This window comes from Carlito syrichta, unplaced genomic scaffold (assembly GCF_000164805.1).
Source record: "Carlito syrichta isolate Samal-C Ts95f unplaced genomic scaffold, Tarsius_syrichta-2.0.1 Scaffold306694, whole genome shotgun sequence".
Lineage (NCBI taxonomy): Eukaryota > Metazoa > Chordata > Mammalia > Primates > Tarsiidae > Carlito > Carlito syrichta.
The window spans coordinates 1,615,311-1,635,836 of record NW_007250790.1 but is presented as its reverse complement, the minus strand read 5'-3'; the positions used below and the strand labels follow the sequence as shown (position 1 = coordinate 1,635,836).

Sequence of the window (20,526 nt, the reverse complement as noted above, 5' to 3'; positions counted from 1 at the left end):
TTAAAATAAATGAAAGATATTTAATTTTTTTAAGTAGTGATATATGCAGCATATCACTGTGTGAGTTTTGAGGTCTGCTTTTCTACACAGTGAAGTCTTCCATGGGTTGTCTAGATTGTTGCAATAATAACAATTATAAAATAAAACAAAACTACCACTTATTGAGCAACTTGTTGTTAGGCATTATGCTAAACACTTTATATACATTCTTTCTTTTAATCATCACAGCAACATTGAGGGTTAATGAATGTTATTGTCATTTTGTAGAAGAAGGTTTGTAGAGTTTAAAGCAGAATTTTCAATAGTGGATTATAAATAATGACTGATTATAAATAGCAACTAGAGCTAGGTTTCTGCCCCAGCTCTATTACTCCTACCTGTATGAGTTTTGACCTTGTTATGTTGTAACCTCTGTATTTCTAAAATAGGTAAAATAATAGTAATCAGATGGGAATGTGCCTGACAATCTGATGAGTTAACATTTATGAAGAATCTGGTTCATAGGATGCCTTAATCATATAATGTTTACTTTGTTAATATGATTATTATTTTATACAAATGTTTTAGAAGGCTTATGGGGATTTTGATAAAAATTTATGACTTTTTGTCATCCAGTAATATTGTGTTTCCTCATTTAGTATTCATACTTTATTGGATAATTTTATTGCTATGCATTTTAAAATTCTACTATGAAAGGAAAATTTTCCCTATTTAGTTTGTTTTATTCTGTCATAAAGAAAAAATTACTGTATTGATATTTGTATGTACATTCTATAGTGGTCACTTTACTCAATTATCTAACTTTTCTGGCTTTTTAAAAGCTAAAAACTTTAGAATCATTTTTGACTTTTGTCTTTATACTCCACACCAATTCCTGTCAGATCTACCTTAAATATATATGCAGCATGTCACCATTTACTGGGGTAAGTTCCACCTTCCATATGCTATGTACTCCAAGCCATCTCACTGCACTCTCAAATTACTGCTAAACCCTTCTAGAGTTTGTGCTTACCCAGTCACAGTCTTTTCTCAAGGGAATCTGTTATCAACTAAGGATAATTTGTCTCTGTTACAACTTTTAATCTATTACAAAATCAACTAGACTCTCCCCCTAAAATGTCGCAAACAGCTGGTGATTTTTGTTCTAATTTTAATGAGAACGACTTTAGGTTTATTTAAGAGTGCTCACAGATAGTTTTTGTTACATAATTTTTGGGCTCAATTTGAAAGTTTTATGTTATTCATCATTTATTCAGTTTTTATCTAAGTAGTTGATTTTTTAAAATATTATTTCAGCATTTATTAGTATGATCATACAGTTTTTGTTCTTTTAATATTCCAAAAGATCATTCTTATATCCATCCTCATATTCATGAGCTGAACCCATACTCATCCACTAAGTATTTACAAACATACCTCAGAGATATTGATGGTTAAGTTCCAGACATCACAATACAGCAAATATCACAATAGCATCACATTAATTTCTTGGCTTCCTGGTATAAATAAAACTTAAGTTTACACTATACTGCATTCTATTAGGTGTGCAATGGCATTGTATTTAAAAAGCAATGTACATACCTTACTTTAAAATACTTTATTGCTAAAAAATGATAATGATTACATCACATCTTTATATTGATATATATTTGACAACTTTTCAATATATTCTAAAGTTCTGAGTCTCAACTTTATTTCCTTTTTCAGTAAATATTGGTAATTTATATGTCATCTAGTTTTTCAGGTTTAATTGGCACAAAGTTACAGATATACATTTTAAATATATCCTTATCTGTAATTGTATCGTCTCCCTCATTGCTAACTTTGTAAATTCTTAATTATTACTCTTTCTGTCTCTTTCTCTCTTTCCCTCCTTGTTGAAAACCAGTTTTTAGTTTTAATTCTGATTTTTACTTTTATTTTTTATTATATCCCTTACAAATTTTGTCTTCATTCGTTTTCTCCTTATAATTTCTTTTGCTTTCCTTAATTTTTCTAGCTTTGTAAGTTGAATTCCTGGCTTATAGATTGTAGTATTTTTATTTAGTGATAAATAATTTTAGACTACTAATTGCCCACCACATACAATTTTAAGCATTTCTCTCAGATGGAACTCTCATGTTTTGATGAGAATTTTTCCTTCATGTGTTGTGAAGCATGCTTGTTGGTTTGACTTACACATTTCCTACATAGGTTTAAAATTCTCCATAAGGAATTTAGAATTCCTGATAGTAAATATTACCAAATTAATTAAAATAAATATCTGTGAAATTTATATACCCATATTACCAACTTAACTGGTCAGTTTTATTTGTAATGGCTCTAATATTTATTTAGCCATTGAAGAAGACCATTTGATTAATTTGAATGAAGATACATAAAGTCTCTGAATCTGGCCTTAGAATAAAGTAGATATAATTGTAAAGGCATATTTTAAATATAGTAAGCAGCATAGCTTAGCAATTAAGGGCATGAACTTTGAACTCTGGAGTTTCATAATTGAAGACTTGACTTAAATTTAGTTGCTGTGTGACCTTGGCAAAGTTACTTCGCTTTTCTGTCTTTTGTAACCTAAAAACTGGGCACAGTAACAGTGCTTTTAATGCTTGCTGTGTTAAATAGGTTAATCTATCAGAAGTGCCAAAAAAAAGGGAAAGGGAGAAAAAAAGTTCCTGCCATATAGGATTTATTTTTTTAAGTGTTTATTACTTAAAAAATATTTTTAATATAAGTAAAAGCATAGATAAACATTTTGGTGTCCAAATAGAGTTTAAAACTTCTATTTCTGTATATGAGTTGCATTATGCTTAACAAGTATAAGCCAATAAACACTGTAGAATAATTGTCATCTTTTTACTTTTATTACATTTCCCAACAAGCTCAGACTCCAGTTGACACTTGCAGAACTAGGCCTTTTTAAAATCCACACTCATTTGTTGGCAGGGTTTCACACTACCGTCAGGTTCGATAATTCATGGGGTAGATTTAATTGACAGGGTTTTAGTTAGTATGAACTGGAAATAGCCTGTTTTGCAAGGTTGTTTTATTTTTATTGAAAGAAGCTGGGTGTCTGACAATTATGTTTACCAGTGAATTTCTTTCTTTGGTATACTCCTTACAATTCTTAAGAGTAAGAAAGGAGTCTTCATATCCTCACAGTTTTTAAATTCCCACTTGAGAATGGAAATTTTGTCTACAACACCAGACTTGTTTGTTAAACATAAAAGAATATAAATCCTCCCTGGGTCCCCAGGGGTATGTTAGAGAAAGGGAGTGATCATTATAAACCACTTAGAGCTGTGTGCTCTGTATCATGTTGCCATGAGAAAGTGATGTTTGATTGGCTCATAAAATAGGCTTAGTAAATCCTTTAAATACTGATGTGGACAACTGTGCACGTTGGAAATTAATACTGGAGAGTGTATTGTAAGGATTACCTTGTCTCCAGAACAGTCACCCGGACACATATAGATTTCTGAATGTAAGGATTATTGTGTTATATGATTTCACTTTTATGTGTCAAAATTGCTTAGTTTTATTATTTCCCTGTCATTTGACTGTGGCCTGCCAACGTGATTTTAGTCATTATTTTCTCTCTTCATTCTCTTCTTGAAGTTTGAGCTATGTCAAAGTATAGCAACCAACCAGCTTCTGCTATGAATTCTATATTCTGGAAGTAACATTCTGTCAGAAAAAAAAGGAAAGTCTCATATTATTAGAGAAGAAGACTGGATTTAATGCATTATTCTTTTTCCAATCTCGCTGTACATTCTCAAACAAGTTGAAATGAAATATGTAATCAATGGTATTTATGTATGCATGTGCATGTGGGTTTTTGTTTTGTTTTGGTTTTCTTTGCTATATTAAAGAGGAGATATCAACAATGAGACATGGGCACACTTTCAAGGTTGATCTTCAGTTTATCTATTTTACATGATCGTGAACCATATCTAAGTTTTTAAAAAATGCTATTTTTATAAACATATCCTTTAGCCAAAGGATTTAGTGTTTTATGATTAAGAGAAAAAACTAAGTCTTAGTAAATAATTATTTCATTAATACTTTCAAATCCCATAGAATCTTAGCAATTGTTGGTAGCAATTGACAGTAGAACAATTAGATAAATCTTAGAATTATATTTCTGTATGATGCCAGTTCTGAAAAAAATCTTAAGACTCCTAATTTACTATGAAACAATTAGTAGCATATGCAGAGTTCTGCTGTTTTATAGTCAAAGAACATGGTAACTTTTTAGGTGTTCATTTCATTTAACCGTTATGGAATGCAAAACTATACAGGTTTTTTAAAGCACTGTGATGAATGTATGCAACAGACTTGCATGAGCATGTAAGAATTAATTGCCAGCTGTCTAGCTGCAAATCCAGAAATTTTTTTTGAAGATTAAGTTGATTTTATAAATGGATCAAATTCAAGAGAAAGTCTTCATAAAATAAGTAATAATGTGTTTATCAGCCGTTTTCTATTTGCAGGGCAGTGATTTTTGTATCAGAATATAAATTAGATTAGGCCAAAATTAAGATTGTTTCTTTATAAACTTTATAATTGTTTCTTTATAAACTTTGAACATCCACATGTTTCTGTGTTTGGTTAAAAACCCCTTTAAAACACTTTTAAAGAAGGTACAGGTAAATGTATAGTGCGATTTATTGTTTTACGGAAATAAAACAAAAATTTTATATAGTTAAGTAGCTATGTGAGTTGCTAATTTGAGACTTCTTGAACAGGATATTCCTTTATTTTAGGATGCCGTTTATATTTAGAAAGATTATAACAGTTATTTTGAAAAATAGTCTCAAGAAAATTTTTTGACACAATGTGTCCTGCCTCAGCAGTTTATTGAAAATTACTTCCTAAAGCACAAATCCAATGAATACATTTTGGTTTTTTGACTCTTTGACATCTCTTTGGCCCTTGGCACTGTTGACCATTCCTGCTTCGGGTGTAATTCCTTCTTCCCTAACGGCTTAGCTTCTGCACAATCACTCATGATGACGTTCCTCTTGTTTCTCTGACATTCCTCAGGATGCCCTTGGTAAAGGATCTTCTCTTGTGCCCCACACTTGAAATGTTATTATTTCTTGGCATTCCTCAAATCCATGAGGGTTCCATGTCTCCATTACTTCCCTCGACAGAACCTCCAAGGTTCTCCCTTGTAAGTGCAAGGAGAGCAAAGTCAGGCACCAACAGGGGCAAATATAAATAAACAAAGAGATCTGGGTGTTTAAAAAATATAGAAAGTAGATGGGGGTTTTTTAAAACTAGAAAGAACATGCCTCATCTAAAGCTGTTTCCATTTAGCCTCAGTTGCTGTGAAGACCAAGTTTTCATTTCTTTACTCATCCAATACAGATTTAAGATTAACCTTGTGCCTGGGATGAAGGTGCTGGGGATAAGAGACTAAAATAAAGAGAGCTTGCTCCAGGGCCTGACACTAATTCTGATTAGTCCTCACAGAGTCATACTAACGCTAATGAGATTTAGCATTCCGCAATCTTTTTTTTTTTTTTTTTAAGCCAGGTTTCCAAGTTTCCTACTAAATTCCATTTTTTAAAAATCTGAACTTGAAATTTTTAAAGAGAAATAGAGTCCATCAAAACTATGCCCATCTGTTTATAATGTTGAACTGAAAAATGATATTCTTAACATCTTACTCTGAAATACCAAGACCTTCTCACCTCCATCTATTTTTCCACCTTGATCTGCATCTACATTTTTTTTCCATCCTCTATTCACAATTGGCCATGCATAGCCCCTCCTTTCTTCGATTACATCTTACATATTGTGCTTCTCACCAGAATGCATTTCCGTTTTCCTCCCTTTTCATCCCGGTCAATCAATACTCATTGATAGCCCAAATGTCAAGTCCTTTGTAAATGAATCTTAATCTCACTGTATAGAATTACTCTTTCTCTTCCAGTATTCCACAGTATTTCTTACACGTGCTCATTTGAGTACTGATTTATCAATGTGTTTTACAGACCCAAAACCCAAAGAAGCTACAGTTACATATTTGTATCATGAGAATCTAGCTCAGCAGTTTGCACAAAGTCAGTGCTTCATAAATACCTGTAGAATGAGTGGTGGTAACCCACATCAGATAGGTTTACCTCCCAAACACAGATAGACAGATACTCTGTGAATAGAAGTTTTGTTTCACATGTAGACAATCTTGATGTAAAAATTATCATTTGATAAATGTGATCATTATCAACTGTTGTACCAAATATATTTGAAATATATGTGAGTCTGCTCTACCCAACTCCCCCTTGCCGTTACCACCCCTTCCCCATCCCACACACGGATATGCCAGAACTGCAGGAATTGTTACACTGGCTGACTTATGTATTTGTAGTTTATGACCCATAACTCAACATAAACCCTCTTTATATTTGTGTTTTCTTACATCTTGCTTTCATACTCCCAAGGTTTTGTTAAAAAGTAGGTCTGGAAGTGGGGGAGGAGTACAGGACAGAAATGGGGAACAAACTTTTGTGACTGGTAACTCTGTGCCAACAGTGCTCTAGGCACTGCACGTGTAATGCCTTATTTTTCCTTTTAAAAAATATTCCTGTGAATTAGATGGCATTATCCTTAACTTACCATTTTACCAATGAGGAAAATGAGACTGGAATAGTAAGTTAGTAAGTTACATGCATGAAAGAGTTTTAGATACTTCCTTAGGAAGAAGACTCATAACATACCTTGTTCTTTTAACAATGTTTTCTTCTGTATATTTAATGCTACATAAAATATATATTTTTTAGTTGTTTGGCTTCTACTGAATTTAGTTTTTTTTTAAATCTATAATTGGTTTTCAGCCATGTCAGACTCTCTTTTAACAAAAATTTTGCAATGCCCTTTTAGTATTCTAAAATGCATTTCACAGAAGCAATCAACTTTTTATACATTAAATTGTTTAAAAACTAAATGTAATGAACTGCATGCTATATAAAGATGAAATAATAGCCAGGTAATTTATATTAAAAATAATGTATTTCAATGTATAAATGGACAGTAACAACTTCAGTAGAAAAATAAAAGGAAGTAGTCAGTTGTTTGCATCTTTTAAGTAGACTCATTGTGAAGGTGACAGGTATATATACAGACTAATATGAATATGTTTAATTATTATAATTGAGTTGCAAATAATATAACCAGTATCCCTGTTAGTGACATGTTTTTCTGAAATAGTGAGCAACTCTTGGTAAATTTCCACACAAAATACAAATACCTCCCTCAATTTATTTGATAATTGAATTTGTTGAAAATGCATCTTAAACTGCCACAGTACAATGCATATATATGTGCATACATGAGATTATTTTAGGTTTCAGATTCAGATGAACTATAGTAAAAATTATTTTACCTACATGAAATGTCTAGAGAAATATTTTGAAAGGTGTGGGGAATATGAGGCAAATACTCATTTTCAGAACTTTCCAATATTGTTTCTGAACCCTGCCCACTACATTTCTGTAGTGCCTGTCTCACCCCCAATCATTGAGACAACAGAATGTTGCTACCGATTTCTGAAGCACTCTCATGGGACAATTCTGCTGTCAGTGAGGAACATTGATCTAAACCCCTCAAACCAAAGTTGGCATTTGTTTAAAACAATCATTTATTGCACATGTTTAAGATACTGCCTATATTGTAATGTAAAATCAAAGTATTTAAGAACTTTCTTTAGTTTCCTTCTTCAAGGATTAACAGCCTAAGTAAATGAGTCACTTACATATATATGTTTAATGTTAAAAATATGTATTTATTCAAAGAGAGAAAGAAGACAGTGAGGTGAGTATACCTAAGAAGGTCTCACCAAGGCTGTCCAGGACAAAGTGAGGTGTGAAGGTTATGTATGCAAGGAAGTGGCCCTAGGAAAGTTTGTGTCATGATGAAGAAGGGAGTCAAGGGTAAAAGAAACTCACTCTCAGAAACTCATGGGCAATAAAATGGGAATTAAGAGTGGAGTCAGACTATCATGTCCAAATGGAAATTCACTTCACAAATTGAATGTAAGATATGGTCGTTCTTTACAAAATATCTAAGTTTTAAGATGGCTACTTGGTGAATTTGGAATTTGTAAACAGAAACACAGGAGTACCTTAAATAGAAGACTGATATTTCTTCATTTGGAATCTTATTTTTAGTTGTGTCTTTTCTTTGGAATCTTCAACTATATGTGGCCAGTTAAATTTGGGATCAACTCATTTTTGTTTATAGGCCCATAGCTTTCATAGACATGGAATCTGGAATTCCCAGGACACCAAATCATGACTTCATGTACCTTTCCCTTTTGTCTTTTTTGCAGGTATGATTTTGTAGAAGTTGAGGAACCCAGTGATGGAACTATATTAGGGCGCTGGTGTGGTTCTGATGCTGTACCAGGAAAACAGATTTCGAAAGGAAATCAAATCAGGATAAGATTTGTATCTGATGAATATTTTCCTTCTGAACCTGGGTTCTGCATCCACTACAACATTGTCATGCCAGTAAGTACCACTTTGAGATTCCCTTATTTAATTGGGCTAGCTATTTGTTTACGTTTTTCCTCCCTTTTAAACAGAGTTAGAAAACAAATGAAAAAATTATTTTCCTAGTTTGGATTTCTTTTTTGCATAAATGTCATTGTATTTATCACAAATAACTTAAATGCCACCACTGTTAATCAATAGCAATGTCAAAAATTTTATCAATGCAACAAGATAAAATATTTTTACATTTGTAAGATTGAAGCATACCTCCTACCTCAAAATCACTGACTAGTATTTCAGTATTAGTGGGAAATTACAGAGGGATTTTCTCCTGAGAAAAATAAGAAAATGTGTGTTATTTATTACCTGTTTATAGTTTAGGAGTCAATATCAAAATTTAGAATGTCCTTCTGAATTAATTTCTAGTTTGAGCCATGTTAAGTAAAAAAATATATAATTTTATAGCATTTTGTGACCCTTTCTTATATGATACTGTTTTACATTTTGCTGATGGAACTATATTAGGGTGCTCTTTAAAGATGTAAATTTTGGAGATTGCGTAGTACTTTGTATTCTTATTTTCAAATTCAAGTATAGATTTTGAAATAACTACATTGTAGAGCTCGAAAGCCAACACTGAGATTAATACCATTTTAACTAATTTTATGTTCATATTGCCTTAAAAGTTTCTGTGATTTTTTTCTTATTGCTTTATAATTTTCTTTTGTGATCTTTGACTTTTTTCCCCATTCATATGGCATCATTTCTTTCTGTATCCATGAAATTTTTTGCATATGTTTATAAATATTGCATAACATTTTAATTTTTATTTTTTAGGGCAGAAAGGAAACTTATTAAATATTAATTTTTTAATCAATATATTTGTAAAATTAGTCATCTTCTTTTTCTTCTTTTCTTAATATTTGTCATTTTTTTAGTAATACTGATGGGCTTTTATACTCCCAAAAAAGGAATTTTTGAAATTCTCACTGAAATTTAAGAAATCTGCCTATTTTGTCTAATTATAATTATATTTTGTTTATTCCAATTGTGTGTATCTATTTGTTTTACTACAACAAAAATATTAAAAATGCTTTTGCAATTTGTATCTCATTCTGTTTATAATAGTAATTCAGAAATTCTTATACAATATAATGATTTCTTCTAGTATACCTTTTAAATATAATCAGTAGCAGTATAATTTAAAAGTTTTAAAAGTTGATATATTTAATGAGCTTGACAGAAGATTTAGTAAGTTAGTAGGCACACTGGGAACACAACATGGTTGTGAGCTGCATGCATTACAACAGATATTCTTAATAGGTATAAAAAGGCTGCACATAAGAAACCAAAAATTCATGAAGCAAATTAGAAAATATGAACTCAATATATAATTTTGTACATTCATTTTGCATCCTTAAGTAGAAGTTTTATCTGTCGATTGCTCAGAAGTCTGTGGAATACTCTCTAGGCAACTGATTAAAGGAAGGAATTTTAAATACTGGTTGAGAATATAGCTTAAAAAAAAGCAATAAAATGCACGCTGATGTTTGAAAATGATATATTTAGTAATGTTGGAATCATTGACTGTGCATGATTTAAGTTAAAGAAGTTGTCTCTAAAATATGTTACAAATTTATTTTGTAAATCTTGATCAGATGTCTTGTATATACAATTTAAGATAACTATATCTGTATTCCATTCTGTAATATTTTTGCTAGTGTAGCTTCTCTGCCATTTTCTTTGTTATTTTCCAGATTTTAAAAACACTTATTTAACAATTTAATATTTTTAAAATTTAATAATTTAAGCAGAAATAAGTGGATTGCCTGAGCCCGCGGGTTCGAGACCCGCCTGGGCAGCGAGACCTCGTCTCTACAATAAATCAAAAAATCAGCCGGGCGTGTTAGCGCATGCCTGTAATTCCGGCTACTTGGAAGGCTGAGGCGGAAGGATCGCCGGAGCCCAGCAGGCGAGGCTGCGGTGGCTGGGAGCGGCCACTGCACTCCAGTCTGGGCGACTGAGTGAGACTCCAACTTAAAAAAAAAAAAAAAATGTTAATAGTAGGCAAACATTTACATTTTTAAAAACACTATTAATAGGTAGTGCTTTGATACTGTGATTATTTGCTTGAATAAAGCCACTAAGAATCTATTTAACATACTTTTACAGTATCTTGCTTCACCAAACTTATAAGTTTTATTTATTTATTTTTAACCTAAGGTGGCCTTGGGAGCCATGGCAACACTTTCACAAAGTGGTTTGATTCACATTTTTAGTTTAGGTTTTAGCACATCTGAGGTTCTTACATATTTAAATATAGAATAATTAAATTGTAGATTAAAACATGCTAGTAGGTCTTTAAGAGAACAGAGGTTTTATTGATCTCAAACCTGTGACAAAATAAATTTTAGACTAAGAAGAGAATTTGCATTTTAAATAAATTACTCTCTTCATATCATACTAATTTAAATGTGTTTAAAGAGCAATCTACTATCCTGCTACAGAATAAAACATGAAAGCTAGAATATATATAGGCCACCTCTAAAGATTGTCCTTCTTTGATTTTATGAGCACACGGGTTATCTAGTGTATTCTAAGGAGTTGTCTAGATTAAGTAAATATGTAAATATAACACGTATATGTGTAATGGTGATAGCACCTAGCTTCGTTCTAAGTACATAACAGTCTCTCAGTAAATATTTGAATGCCAAGTTGATCGTGCAACACAGTCAGCCAGCTCAATTAATAGAGGATTCACCTTATATATCCTATTCACAAGCTTGTGATGAGATAAAGGACACAAAGATTTATTGAAAGTGCCACCCATCCTTTTGGCTAAGAAAGAAAGGCCTTGCCACCTGGTTTTGACCTATTATCAGAGATTTACTGTGACTGAAACCAGACTTACCTCTGAGAGATTTTAGGTCAAATGTGTTCCACTGCTTCCATCATTAAAACTAAATTCAGTACTTGATTTAAGTGGTTGTTGAAATAGTTTGATAAATTGTCAATATGAACTTTAGCGGGCTGTGTCTACTTTCCTGGCCTCTATTGAGCAATGAATTGACCTGTACCAGGCTGTAGATAATGGAGTTATGTGAAGAAAAGGCATAGGAGATCTTATAATTAAACTGACTGGGTTTAGGAAAACAGGAGTCCATGAGCTGGAAGAAATGTTAAATTATGATCCTTATTGCCTAATAAATGTAACTTGATAATTTTAATATGTTAAGATTGTTTTCTGGAGGAATTACTGATACATGAATTTTATAAAATCACAAACTTTGGTTCTTCTTTGTTCAATTTGCCTGCCATTTTCTCACCTGGTTGTTGTTTCAGTTCCATACATCCATCTCTCCTTACTTACAGTCACATTCATTGAACTCTTAATAATAGCCCGCAAAAGGGTGAGATTTGATGAGTGAAAATTTGACAAGTGATTATGCTTTTAAGACTTGCAGAACGTTTTGATTTATCATTGTATACTGCTAAATGACATCCCTCCCTCCACAAACCCTTCCACCCCCCAAAGTCTCCCCCCCTCCCCACCATACACACACACACTCACTAGCTGGGCCTAGTCCATCAATCTTATCTGTGTATCAGATGAAGAAAGCCTGAAGGAAGAAAATGTGCTCTTGGACAGCAGACTAAAAAGTTCTTGTGGCATTTGCTCAGGGGCAAGTGCCCCTCCAAGCTTCTGAATCATCTCTGACATCCTTGTTTTTTTCCCTTTTTACCCTCAATAAACTTCATAGTAGCACACCCAGTTCCCCAGAAGCAATGGTCTCACTGATTACAAACTCACTGCTGCAAAGTAGGACCTTAGGAGCCACTGGCCTTAATGGCTTCTTAAATTTGTAATCATAAAAATATTAACCACACTATTCCTTAGTAGAATATTAACATCTTGTATTGAAATTTGTTAGGGTCACCTAGCCCAATGCAGACACATTGCAGCAACTCATTAAGCTTTCATTGAAATTCAGCCATTTCCTCTTAAAGTTGGCTAAAACCCATATTAAGCTGTACTAACTTCTCATTTACTATATTTTTACCTTTGTTTTCGTCTCACAGTAGAGATGATTTATAGACTAGAAAGCTGTGGAATCATAGTAATGACACCAGGTATTCTCCTTGTCCTGATATATCAAGCTACATTACCAAAAACACATTCTTGCTTTACTTAAAGACTTGTTCTGGTTTCCCTTTTTTTGGTGGAGGGTAAGGGGGAGCAGTGAGAATTAGTAGCGCATTCACTGAAGTTAAAGAAATAGTGCTTACTAATGATTGTATAAGCATTCGTGTGTATAATCAGTCTTACCTGCTTTCTTATAATCAGCCCAATGACTATTTTGCATGTTCTTATGTGCAGAAAAAAATCTTTAGGCCGGGTTCCATGGCTCAGCCTGTAATCCCAGCACTTTGGGAGGCCGAAGCGAAGGGATTGCCTGAGCCTGAGGGTTCAAGACCAGCCCGGGCAACTTGGTGAGACCTCATCTCTACAATAAATAAAAAAAAAATTAGCCAGGCATAGTAGTGCGCCTGTAGTCCGGCTACTTGGAAAGCTGAGACGGAAGGGTGGCCGGAGCCCAGCAGGTCAACACTGGGGTGGCTGTGAATATGCCATAGCACTCCAGCCAGGGTGACAGAATGAGACTTCAACTTAAAAAAAAAAAAAAAAATTCTTGAAATTCTTTAATTCTTAAATTCTTTAAGTTCAGTCACATTTTTTCTAGGGAAATTTATTTTCTAGAGGAAGTTTATTTCAAAATTATTTATATTTTTAAAGTAAAGACATAATTCTGCAGTCTTTTTTGGGAGCATGGATGGATATCAGATTCTGGTCAGTAAAGACATAATTCTGCAGTCTTTTTTGGGAGCATGGATGGATATCAGATTCTGGTCAACCTTTAAAACTCCTTGGCTCTGATTCCATGTGTCTTAGTGGTAGAGCTTTAATACATTAGTTAATATTCTCAGAAACAGTTTTTGCCACACAGGTTTCCTTTAAAAATTACATTCATTCTTATGAGGTTATTTATCCACTCTCTTTTTACCTCAATTTGAGAATAATAGAGCATATTGTTAAATGAGAGATGACTTATTAGCTTAAGTAAAGTGATGCTAATCTAATGTTTAAACATTTTACATATTTATTATGGATACATACACTTTCCTTTATAATATTAAGATTTCAGTATTGTCTTCTTGATTTCCAAGTACCTTAGAATAAAACATAAATCAAATTGAGAGCAATTTTACAATTTTAACTTGATATTATAGATTGTTTCGTTTTTAAAATAATTTTGGCTTAAGATATTTACCTGAAGTTAAAGCTAATTGTGGCTTTAAAAAAAGTACTAGATTTGCTACATAAATTTAAAATTTTAGCCTTTTTATGATATTTTAGAGAACTTTTATGGAAATATTATTTCCCAGTCATGCTTCATTAATAAATATTGAAAAATAAATCCATGCAAATTGATGCCAAATGATATACACAATATTCAGTTTTTATGATTGTGCCTAAGGAGTTAATAATGTCTTTGATTTTTTTTTTTTCTGCCTGCTAAGGGGGGGGGGGGAAGACCTGGTAGATTAGCAGTGAGAGATTGTTTGGGAAGAAATGAAGCAAAACTGAAATAAAACAGTGCAAGCTTGTTTCTGTTTGGAGGCCACACACAGTGAAAGCCCAGAACACATTTCAGTTCTCTTGGAAAGAAAGGAAAATTTCGTGTTTAATTTTTGAGTAATTTATAATAGATTATATATGTTTTACTCTGTGTACTGTAGCATAAGTATCATTATTTAAAATGTTAAGAAACCAACAGAGACTGAAAATAATATCCTTTCCTCCAGCATCAAAAGACCTTATTAAAAATTTTATTACTCAGTCTTAAAAGCAAAAATGCCTGCATATTTTAGTCAGAAAACTGCTTCAAAAAACCGTACTATTTTTAAGTAAAATATGCAAATCTAAATTTGTCTTTGTTGTTTGTCTTAATAGATAGAATTACTCTTCTTGAATATAATACTGCTTTTAATATACGTATTTTTTTTAATGATTACGAGATGTGAAGATTTTCTTTTTCTTCCTGCAATTGGGTTGACATTATGAAAAATGATTGAGTTGCCATTAAATTTTCTTGAATGGTTTTATTGAATATTATATATAAGTTTTCTGATCAAAAGTAGTAAGATAATATTTCCAATCATTTATTTGCTCTCTTTTTCCTTTTAATAACATATCAGTTTAGATTAAGAGAAACAGATGTTGTGGCCACCATACCAATGGACTCCATACATTTTTCTCCTCCTGTTTTTTTATTGCCTGACAAGGTGGGAAAGAGAGAGAGTGATGAATAAACTAAAGTACATTAACTCACAGCAATCTTGTTCAATTCACCTTTTAAGTTGCTTCCAAATTTGTTCTATGATCTTAATGATTATACATTTTTTAAAGATATATAATCAGTGACACTTGTTTGGATATTTAATATTTTGTATTTTGTATTCTTGTTAGTAAAATTATATACAGAGATTTAAGATAAGTTTGTGAGTACTGTAGCCACATTATAACCTCAACTATGTTTTTTCCTTAATAATGAGTGATTTTGTAAATGACTTATCCAGAGGTTCAGTCAGTGCACTGGCCAGTGTGCCCTGTAGGAGGATATAGGGTTTCCGTGGGGAGGGGTTAGAAGGACACTTGATGCCTGAGGTGCTATTAAGGAATGCATGACTGATTGCCAAAGTAGTTATTAATTATGCAGGATACAGAGAACAAAGCGGCTCAGTGAATATTGAAGTGAGAGGGAGAAAAGGAGGGAGGATTTTTTTTTCATCCCTTCAGACATATGCCAGTAGGTTATTTTACTGTTAATATCATGTAAAGAAAAGTCTGAACTAAAGGCCAAATTTGCTTTTAAGTTTAGGTTAAGAATTCTAACCAACTCCCAAACAATGATTCAAAGTCATTGGTTTACTTTCTTACTTAGAAAAAAATCAGCATGCATAGAATAAAAATACTTAGAGCAATATTATAATACCAATCCTACAGAAGAAAAAAAAATAAGTAGCAGAATGTACTCAAGACTTTAAAATGTTAAATCTTTATAACTTATTGCATGATTTTCCCCTATATTTATATTAAGCTAATTTTACCAGAAGAACATTCATTTGACAACTAACTTCAAAAATGAATTTTTATTTATACCAAGAGAAAATTAAGAGAAAATATTGTTCTTAGAATTCTTTGTACTATTGAGAGAAAAAAAGTATTTCAAGCACTGTATATCTACACTATAGTCTGAAACATTTGTTGATGATTAGACTTATATTAAAATACACAATGTACTTATATATTTATGCAAGGAGTCTTGAGATGACAGTATTTTATTGCATCAAGGAAATTATATAATTGCTGCAGAGGCTAAACTCTTACCTGACTAAGAACTGTTCAATACATTTTTAAACCCATCTTCTGCCCTGTGGACACAGGCATCTCCGTTCCAGTTTCTACTGATTCCTTTTGTTCCAATTACTTTCTTGCAATCTAAGAAAGAATTTTACAGGTGGTATGATTTGTAGTTAGAAAGAAAAAGGCAATCAGAACTACTGCAGAAATGGTAAAAAACAGACAGACTATTGTAAGTTGTTTTATAAGGGGGTTGTAATTAAAAATGTAGACTAACTGAAAGCTTCAGATTTGATTGATTCATATTTTATATCTGAAACCACCAAAATTAAAAAGCTTGGAGTCAATAGGGCAACCTAAACCTGATGGAAAGAATTGTTCTCTAGAGATAAGTTTGGTCCAAATATTCCTTAAATAGTTTTTCTTCATTTTGCTCATTCATTTTCCTCTTAGCTCTTTCAACAAACTTTTGTTGAGGAATATCCGATGAGGTATTTCTTGAAAAAATTCAAAGATGTAATATTGCTCTTGGTATCTGATGACTTATTTGCTTTGTAGAAGAAATATGCCTATGTAAGTACAGTATAAGAATAAATGTCATGTGAGTGATTTAGAAAGATTTTGAAACCAAAGGTGGGATTGTTGAGAGCAAGGGAATGTCATAATCCTTAGATTAAAGAAAAATATAAGTAAGCAATCGAACAAGAACTCTAGGAGTTATCCAGTATAAATTTGATCTAAATATATTTTAACAGTTATGAAGAAGTTATTAAAAATGCATATTATCAAATGTTAGAGTTCCCAATTTTCTTGGTCTGAGGTAATGCCCAGTTATCTGTATTTTCACTAAACATGCTTAGAGTTTCTAATACCAGAAGTTCTTGACACTGAATTTTGGAGTGAAACTTGCTCTTAACTGTAATTTAATCAGAATGCACTGAGTTATACTACAAGATTTTGGAAAAATTTTTTTTATATTTAAATAAGCATGAATATTTTATAATATATATTGGAAACTCTGGATACATATTTAATAAATAACATATCCACGTGTTCTTTTCAGGGTTACAAAAAGTGTGGGACTTTCCATTTTTAGCACTCTCATTTATTGTAACTATTCTTTTAAGCAATATATTAAAGACTATCAATTTTTATCAATTTTTATCAACTGTCAATGTCTGCTACCCAAGGAACTATAATAGATCATTCTCTGCCTTCTTTTCTGTTCAATACTAAGATTGTCTGGTAATTCGCAGATGGCACAGTTCTATTCTAGAATAGATATTCATTCATTCTACAGTGGTAGACTCTGTTGGTAAAGCAAGACATTTCCAACCGCCAAGACATAATATCTTATTTTCTTCATTTTTTTTTGCATTTAATTTTTGTGATTTAATCTTGAAAACAGTTTTAAACAGCAAGTATTTCTCATAGATTTATTACAAAAGTAATAGTCTACACCCCTTTCCTCAATCTAAACTTTTTTCCTGCTCTTTGTAGGCAAGCTCTTCCAATTCCTCCATGACTGTATGTAACATGCTTTTGTTGCTACTTCTTTATTCTTTGGTTTATGAACTATTGATTTCACACCCTGGTAGATGAAGCTATCACCTTCTTTCATCCTTCTGCCTTTACCACACACACAGACACTTCCCATCATCTCGTCACCCACTGAATCCCGATTATATCAGATCCAAATTCATTGTAAACATTATGGTGACCAAGTAGTCATTTTTCATAACAGAGCCATGAAATATACCTTGAGTACATTTCCTTTCCAACCCATTTTCATTTCCCTTAGAGTTGTATTTTTTTGAGGGGTTTGCTAAGCTTTTATATTCTCCACTGACTCATCCTAAAATAGACTGTGATGACCTTTTTTTCATACCATCAGACACATTAGGTTTTCTAATAATTTCATCTTCTTGAAGAAATCTTTGCTGGAACAAGTTGACTTATCACAATTTGGACTAGATGACCTTTAGAACTGGTACAAAACTGTCCTCCTTGCCATCTCCCCCTGCCATTATCTTGAAATTCCTTTTACTATTTGCTTGCCTTGGATGCTCTGTTTGCTGGATCTTTTGTCTTTCACTCTCTTAGTTTACTTTCTTGTTTGGGAAGGGAGTGAAGCCTATGTGGATATACTGAGAAAATAAAGTATCAGAGATAAAAAATTTTACAACCGTGCATAACTGAAAATTCCTCTAGGTAACCCTCAAACTTAAATGAATATTCGACTAAGTCTAGAATTTAAATTGACCACTTATAAATTGATTGGAATCTGACACAATGGCTCATGCCTGTAATCCCCAAACTTTGGGAGACTGAGGCAGGAGAATCACTTGAGCCCAGGATTTTGAGACCAATTTGGCAACATAGTGAGATGCTGTCTCTATGGAAAAAAAAAAATCAAAAAATTAACTGGGCATGGCAGTGCGCACCTGTCGTCCTCACTACTTAGGGGGCTAAGATGGAAGGATTGCCTGAGACCAGAAGGTCAGTGCTGCAGTGAGCCATTATCAGTCACTGCGCTCTAGCCTGGGCAACAGAGTCAAACTCTGACTCCAAAAAAACAAACAAACAAACAAGCAAAACAAAGTTGATTAGACATTTTGTGCATGTGAATGGCTTGCTGTATTGTGGGCAGGCTCAGGGGCTGTCAGTTCCTCAATAACACCCTCATTTCACTAATCCCTTTTCTGGGAGTGTGAAGCCTGATTGCCAGCTCCTTGAACTGGGGGCTGAGTAGATTAACACTGAGAGTTTCAGCATTAAATACATAAATGTAAATATAACAGTTTCTTCTCTATCTCCTTCATATCCCCAACTTTACTTGAGTTTCTCAGTCCATAAATCTTCAGTTGAATTCTGCTCAGAGAACAAATCTGAACAAGGAATAAGTTAGTTTTTGACCAAGAGAGGAAACAGATTTGAGGTGTGTGACAGTTTCATAAACAGATTTTCAATCAGTCTTCATGTTTTTAGCTCCACTGTTATTCCCACTTCTGTAGATACCTAGAATGCCACCGAATGAATCCCATAGCTTTTTGATTGTTCTTTCATGTATATTAGATTGCTTCTTGCCTGTGCCCCTGCCAAACTTTTCTAAAGTTCACCAGTCCAATGACCACACATCCATCTGCTTTTCAGTTTCCAAACTTTTATTGCTGTTGGCTCCTTTCTTATTTTCTTTGACCTTAAGGGATTATGCATTTGAAAAGTAGATAGGGATTGATACTTACCAGCTATTCAATATATCCTGAACTCTGTTTTAACATTAGTGTCTGCCTGTATTTGCTAGGACACTAACCATGCTTCATTCATGATACATGGTAGCTGTCACTACACAGCTCATCATATGATCCATACATTTTAGAAAATACTATCCTCATAAGTAGTCAACAATGATTTGTCTATTTAAGTAATGCTATTAATGTTTTTTAATGCTCTGAAAATTAAAACTGGAGTTTTTAAAATTTTACCTATCTCTTTAACTCAGATGACATACTTATAGTATTTTTTTTTTTTGAGTTGGAGTCTCACTCTGTTGCCCAGACTGCAATGCAGTGGCCGCTCCCGGCCGCCGCAGCCTCAACCTGCTGGGCTCTGGAGATCCTTCCGCCTCAGCCTTCCAAATAGCCAGAATTACAGGCACGCGCTACCACGCCTGGCTGATTTTTTGATTTATTGTAGAGATGAGGTCTCGCCAAGTTGCCCAGGCAGGTCTCGAACCCGTGGGCTCAGCAATCCACTCACCTCAGCCTCCCAAAGTGCGGGATTACAGGCTGAGCCACCGAGCCTGGTTTACTTATAGTATTGTTACTTAGATTATTTTGAAATCACATTAGTCTGAGTTTATATATAACTTCCAAATTATATATAACTGTCAATTTTTATATACTATGACAGTCCTAGACCAAAACTAAAGATTAATGTGATGAATGCCCAACATTGCTGAAGACTTTAATTTGAAAGGCATATATATTCTAAGCTCTTGGAAAGGACGTGCATAATGGTATCAATTTGAAAATAGTTGAGTTGGGCAGAAGAGTATGAACATAGACTGAAGGAAGGGACTGGGCCTTATGATGGGTCCTTTTATTTCATTTAATCCCCATAATGCAATATTATTACCATTTTTTTCAGATTAAAACTCAGAAAAAGTCACAAATATATAGTAAATATATCAATTATGGTTTTCACAAGCCAGGCCGCCTCTGGACTGGTTTCGGAAATATGAGAAAGATTATTGAGAAAGGAATAGCAAATTTGCTGTCTCCTCTCACCATCTTTGTTTTTCTACTAACACACCTCCATACTATTTCTGTTGATTATGATGTCATGGATACTTTGGAAGCTGAGAAAATGGCTAAACTATAAAATATCAATTTTTTTAAGTGGATGAAAATTGTGGTAAATATTGGAGTTTAAATTGTACTGTCTCCACACAGTAACCTTTAAAGTTAAGATGCAAATAAGGCCGGGCTCGGGGGCGCAGCCTGTAATCCCACGCTTTGGGAGGCCGACGTGAATGAATGCCTGAGTCCACGGGTTCAAGACTCACCTGGGCAACTTGGCGAGACCTCATCTCTACAATAAATCAAA

At 33.2% G+C, this 20,526-nt stretch overlaps 1 protein-coding gene across 2 annotated transcripts in view; it reads left to right on the top strand.

Annotated features, from left to right (window-relative positions):
* The window catches only part of PDGFC (platelet derived growth factor C), a 221,871-nt gene that overhangs the window by 157,887 nt on the left and 43,458 nt on the right, over positions 1-20,526 (top strand). For both annotated transcript variants that reach the window (XM_008063271.1, XM_008063272.1), the window contains one exon: positions 8,333-8,513. In XM_008063271.1, the coding sequence (XP_008061462.1) occupies positions 8,333-8,513 (181 nt within the window). The remainder of the gene's footprint in view (positions 1-8,332; positions 8,514-20,526) is intronic.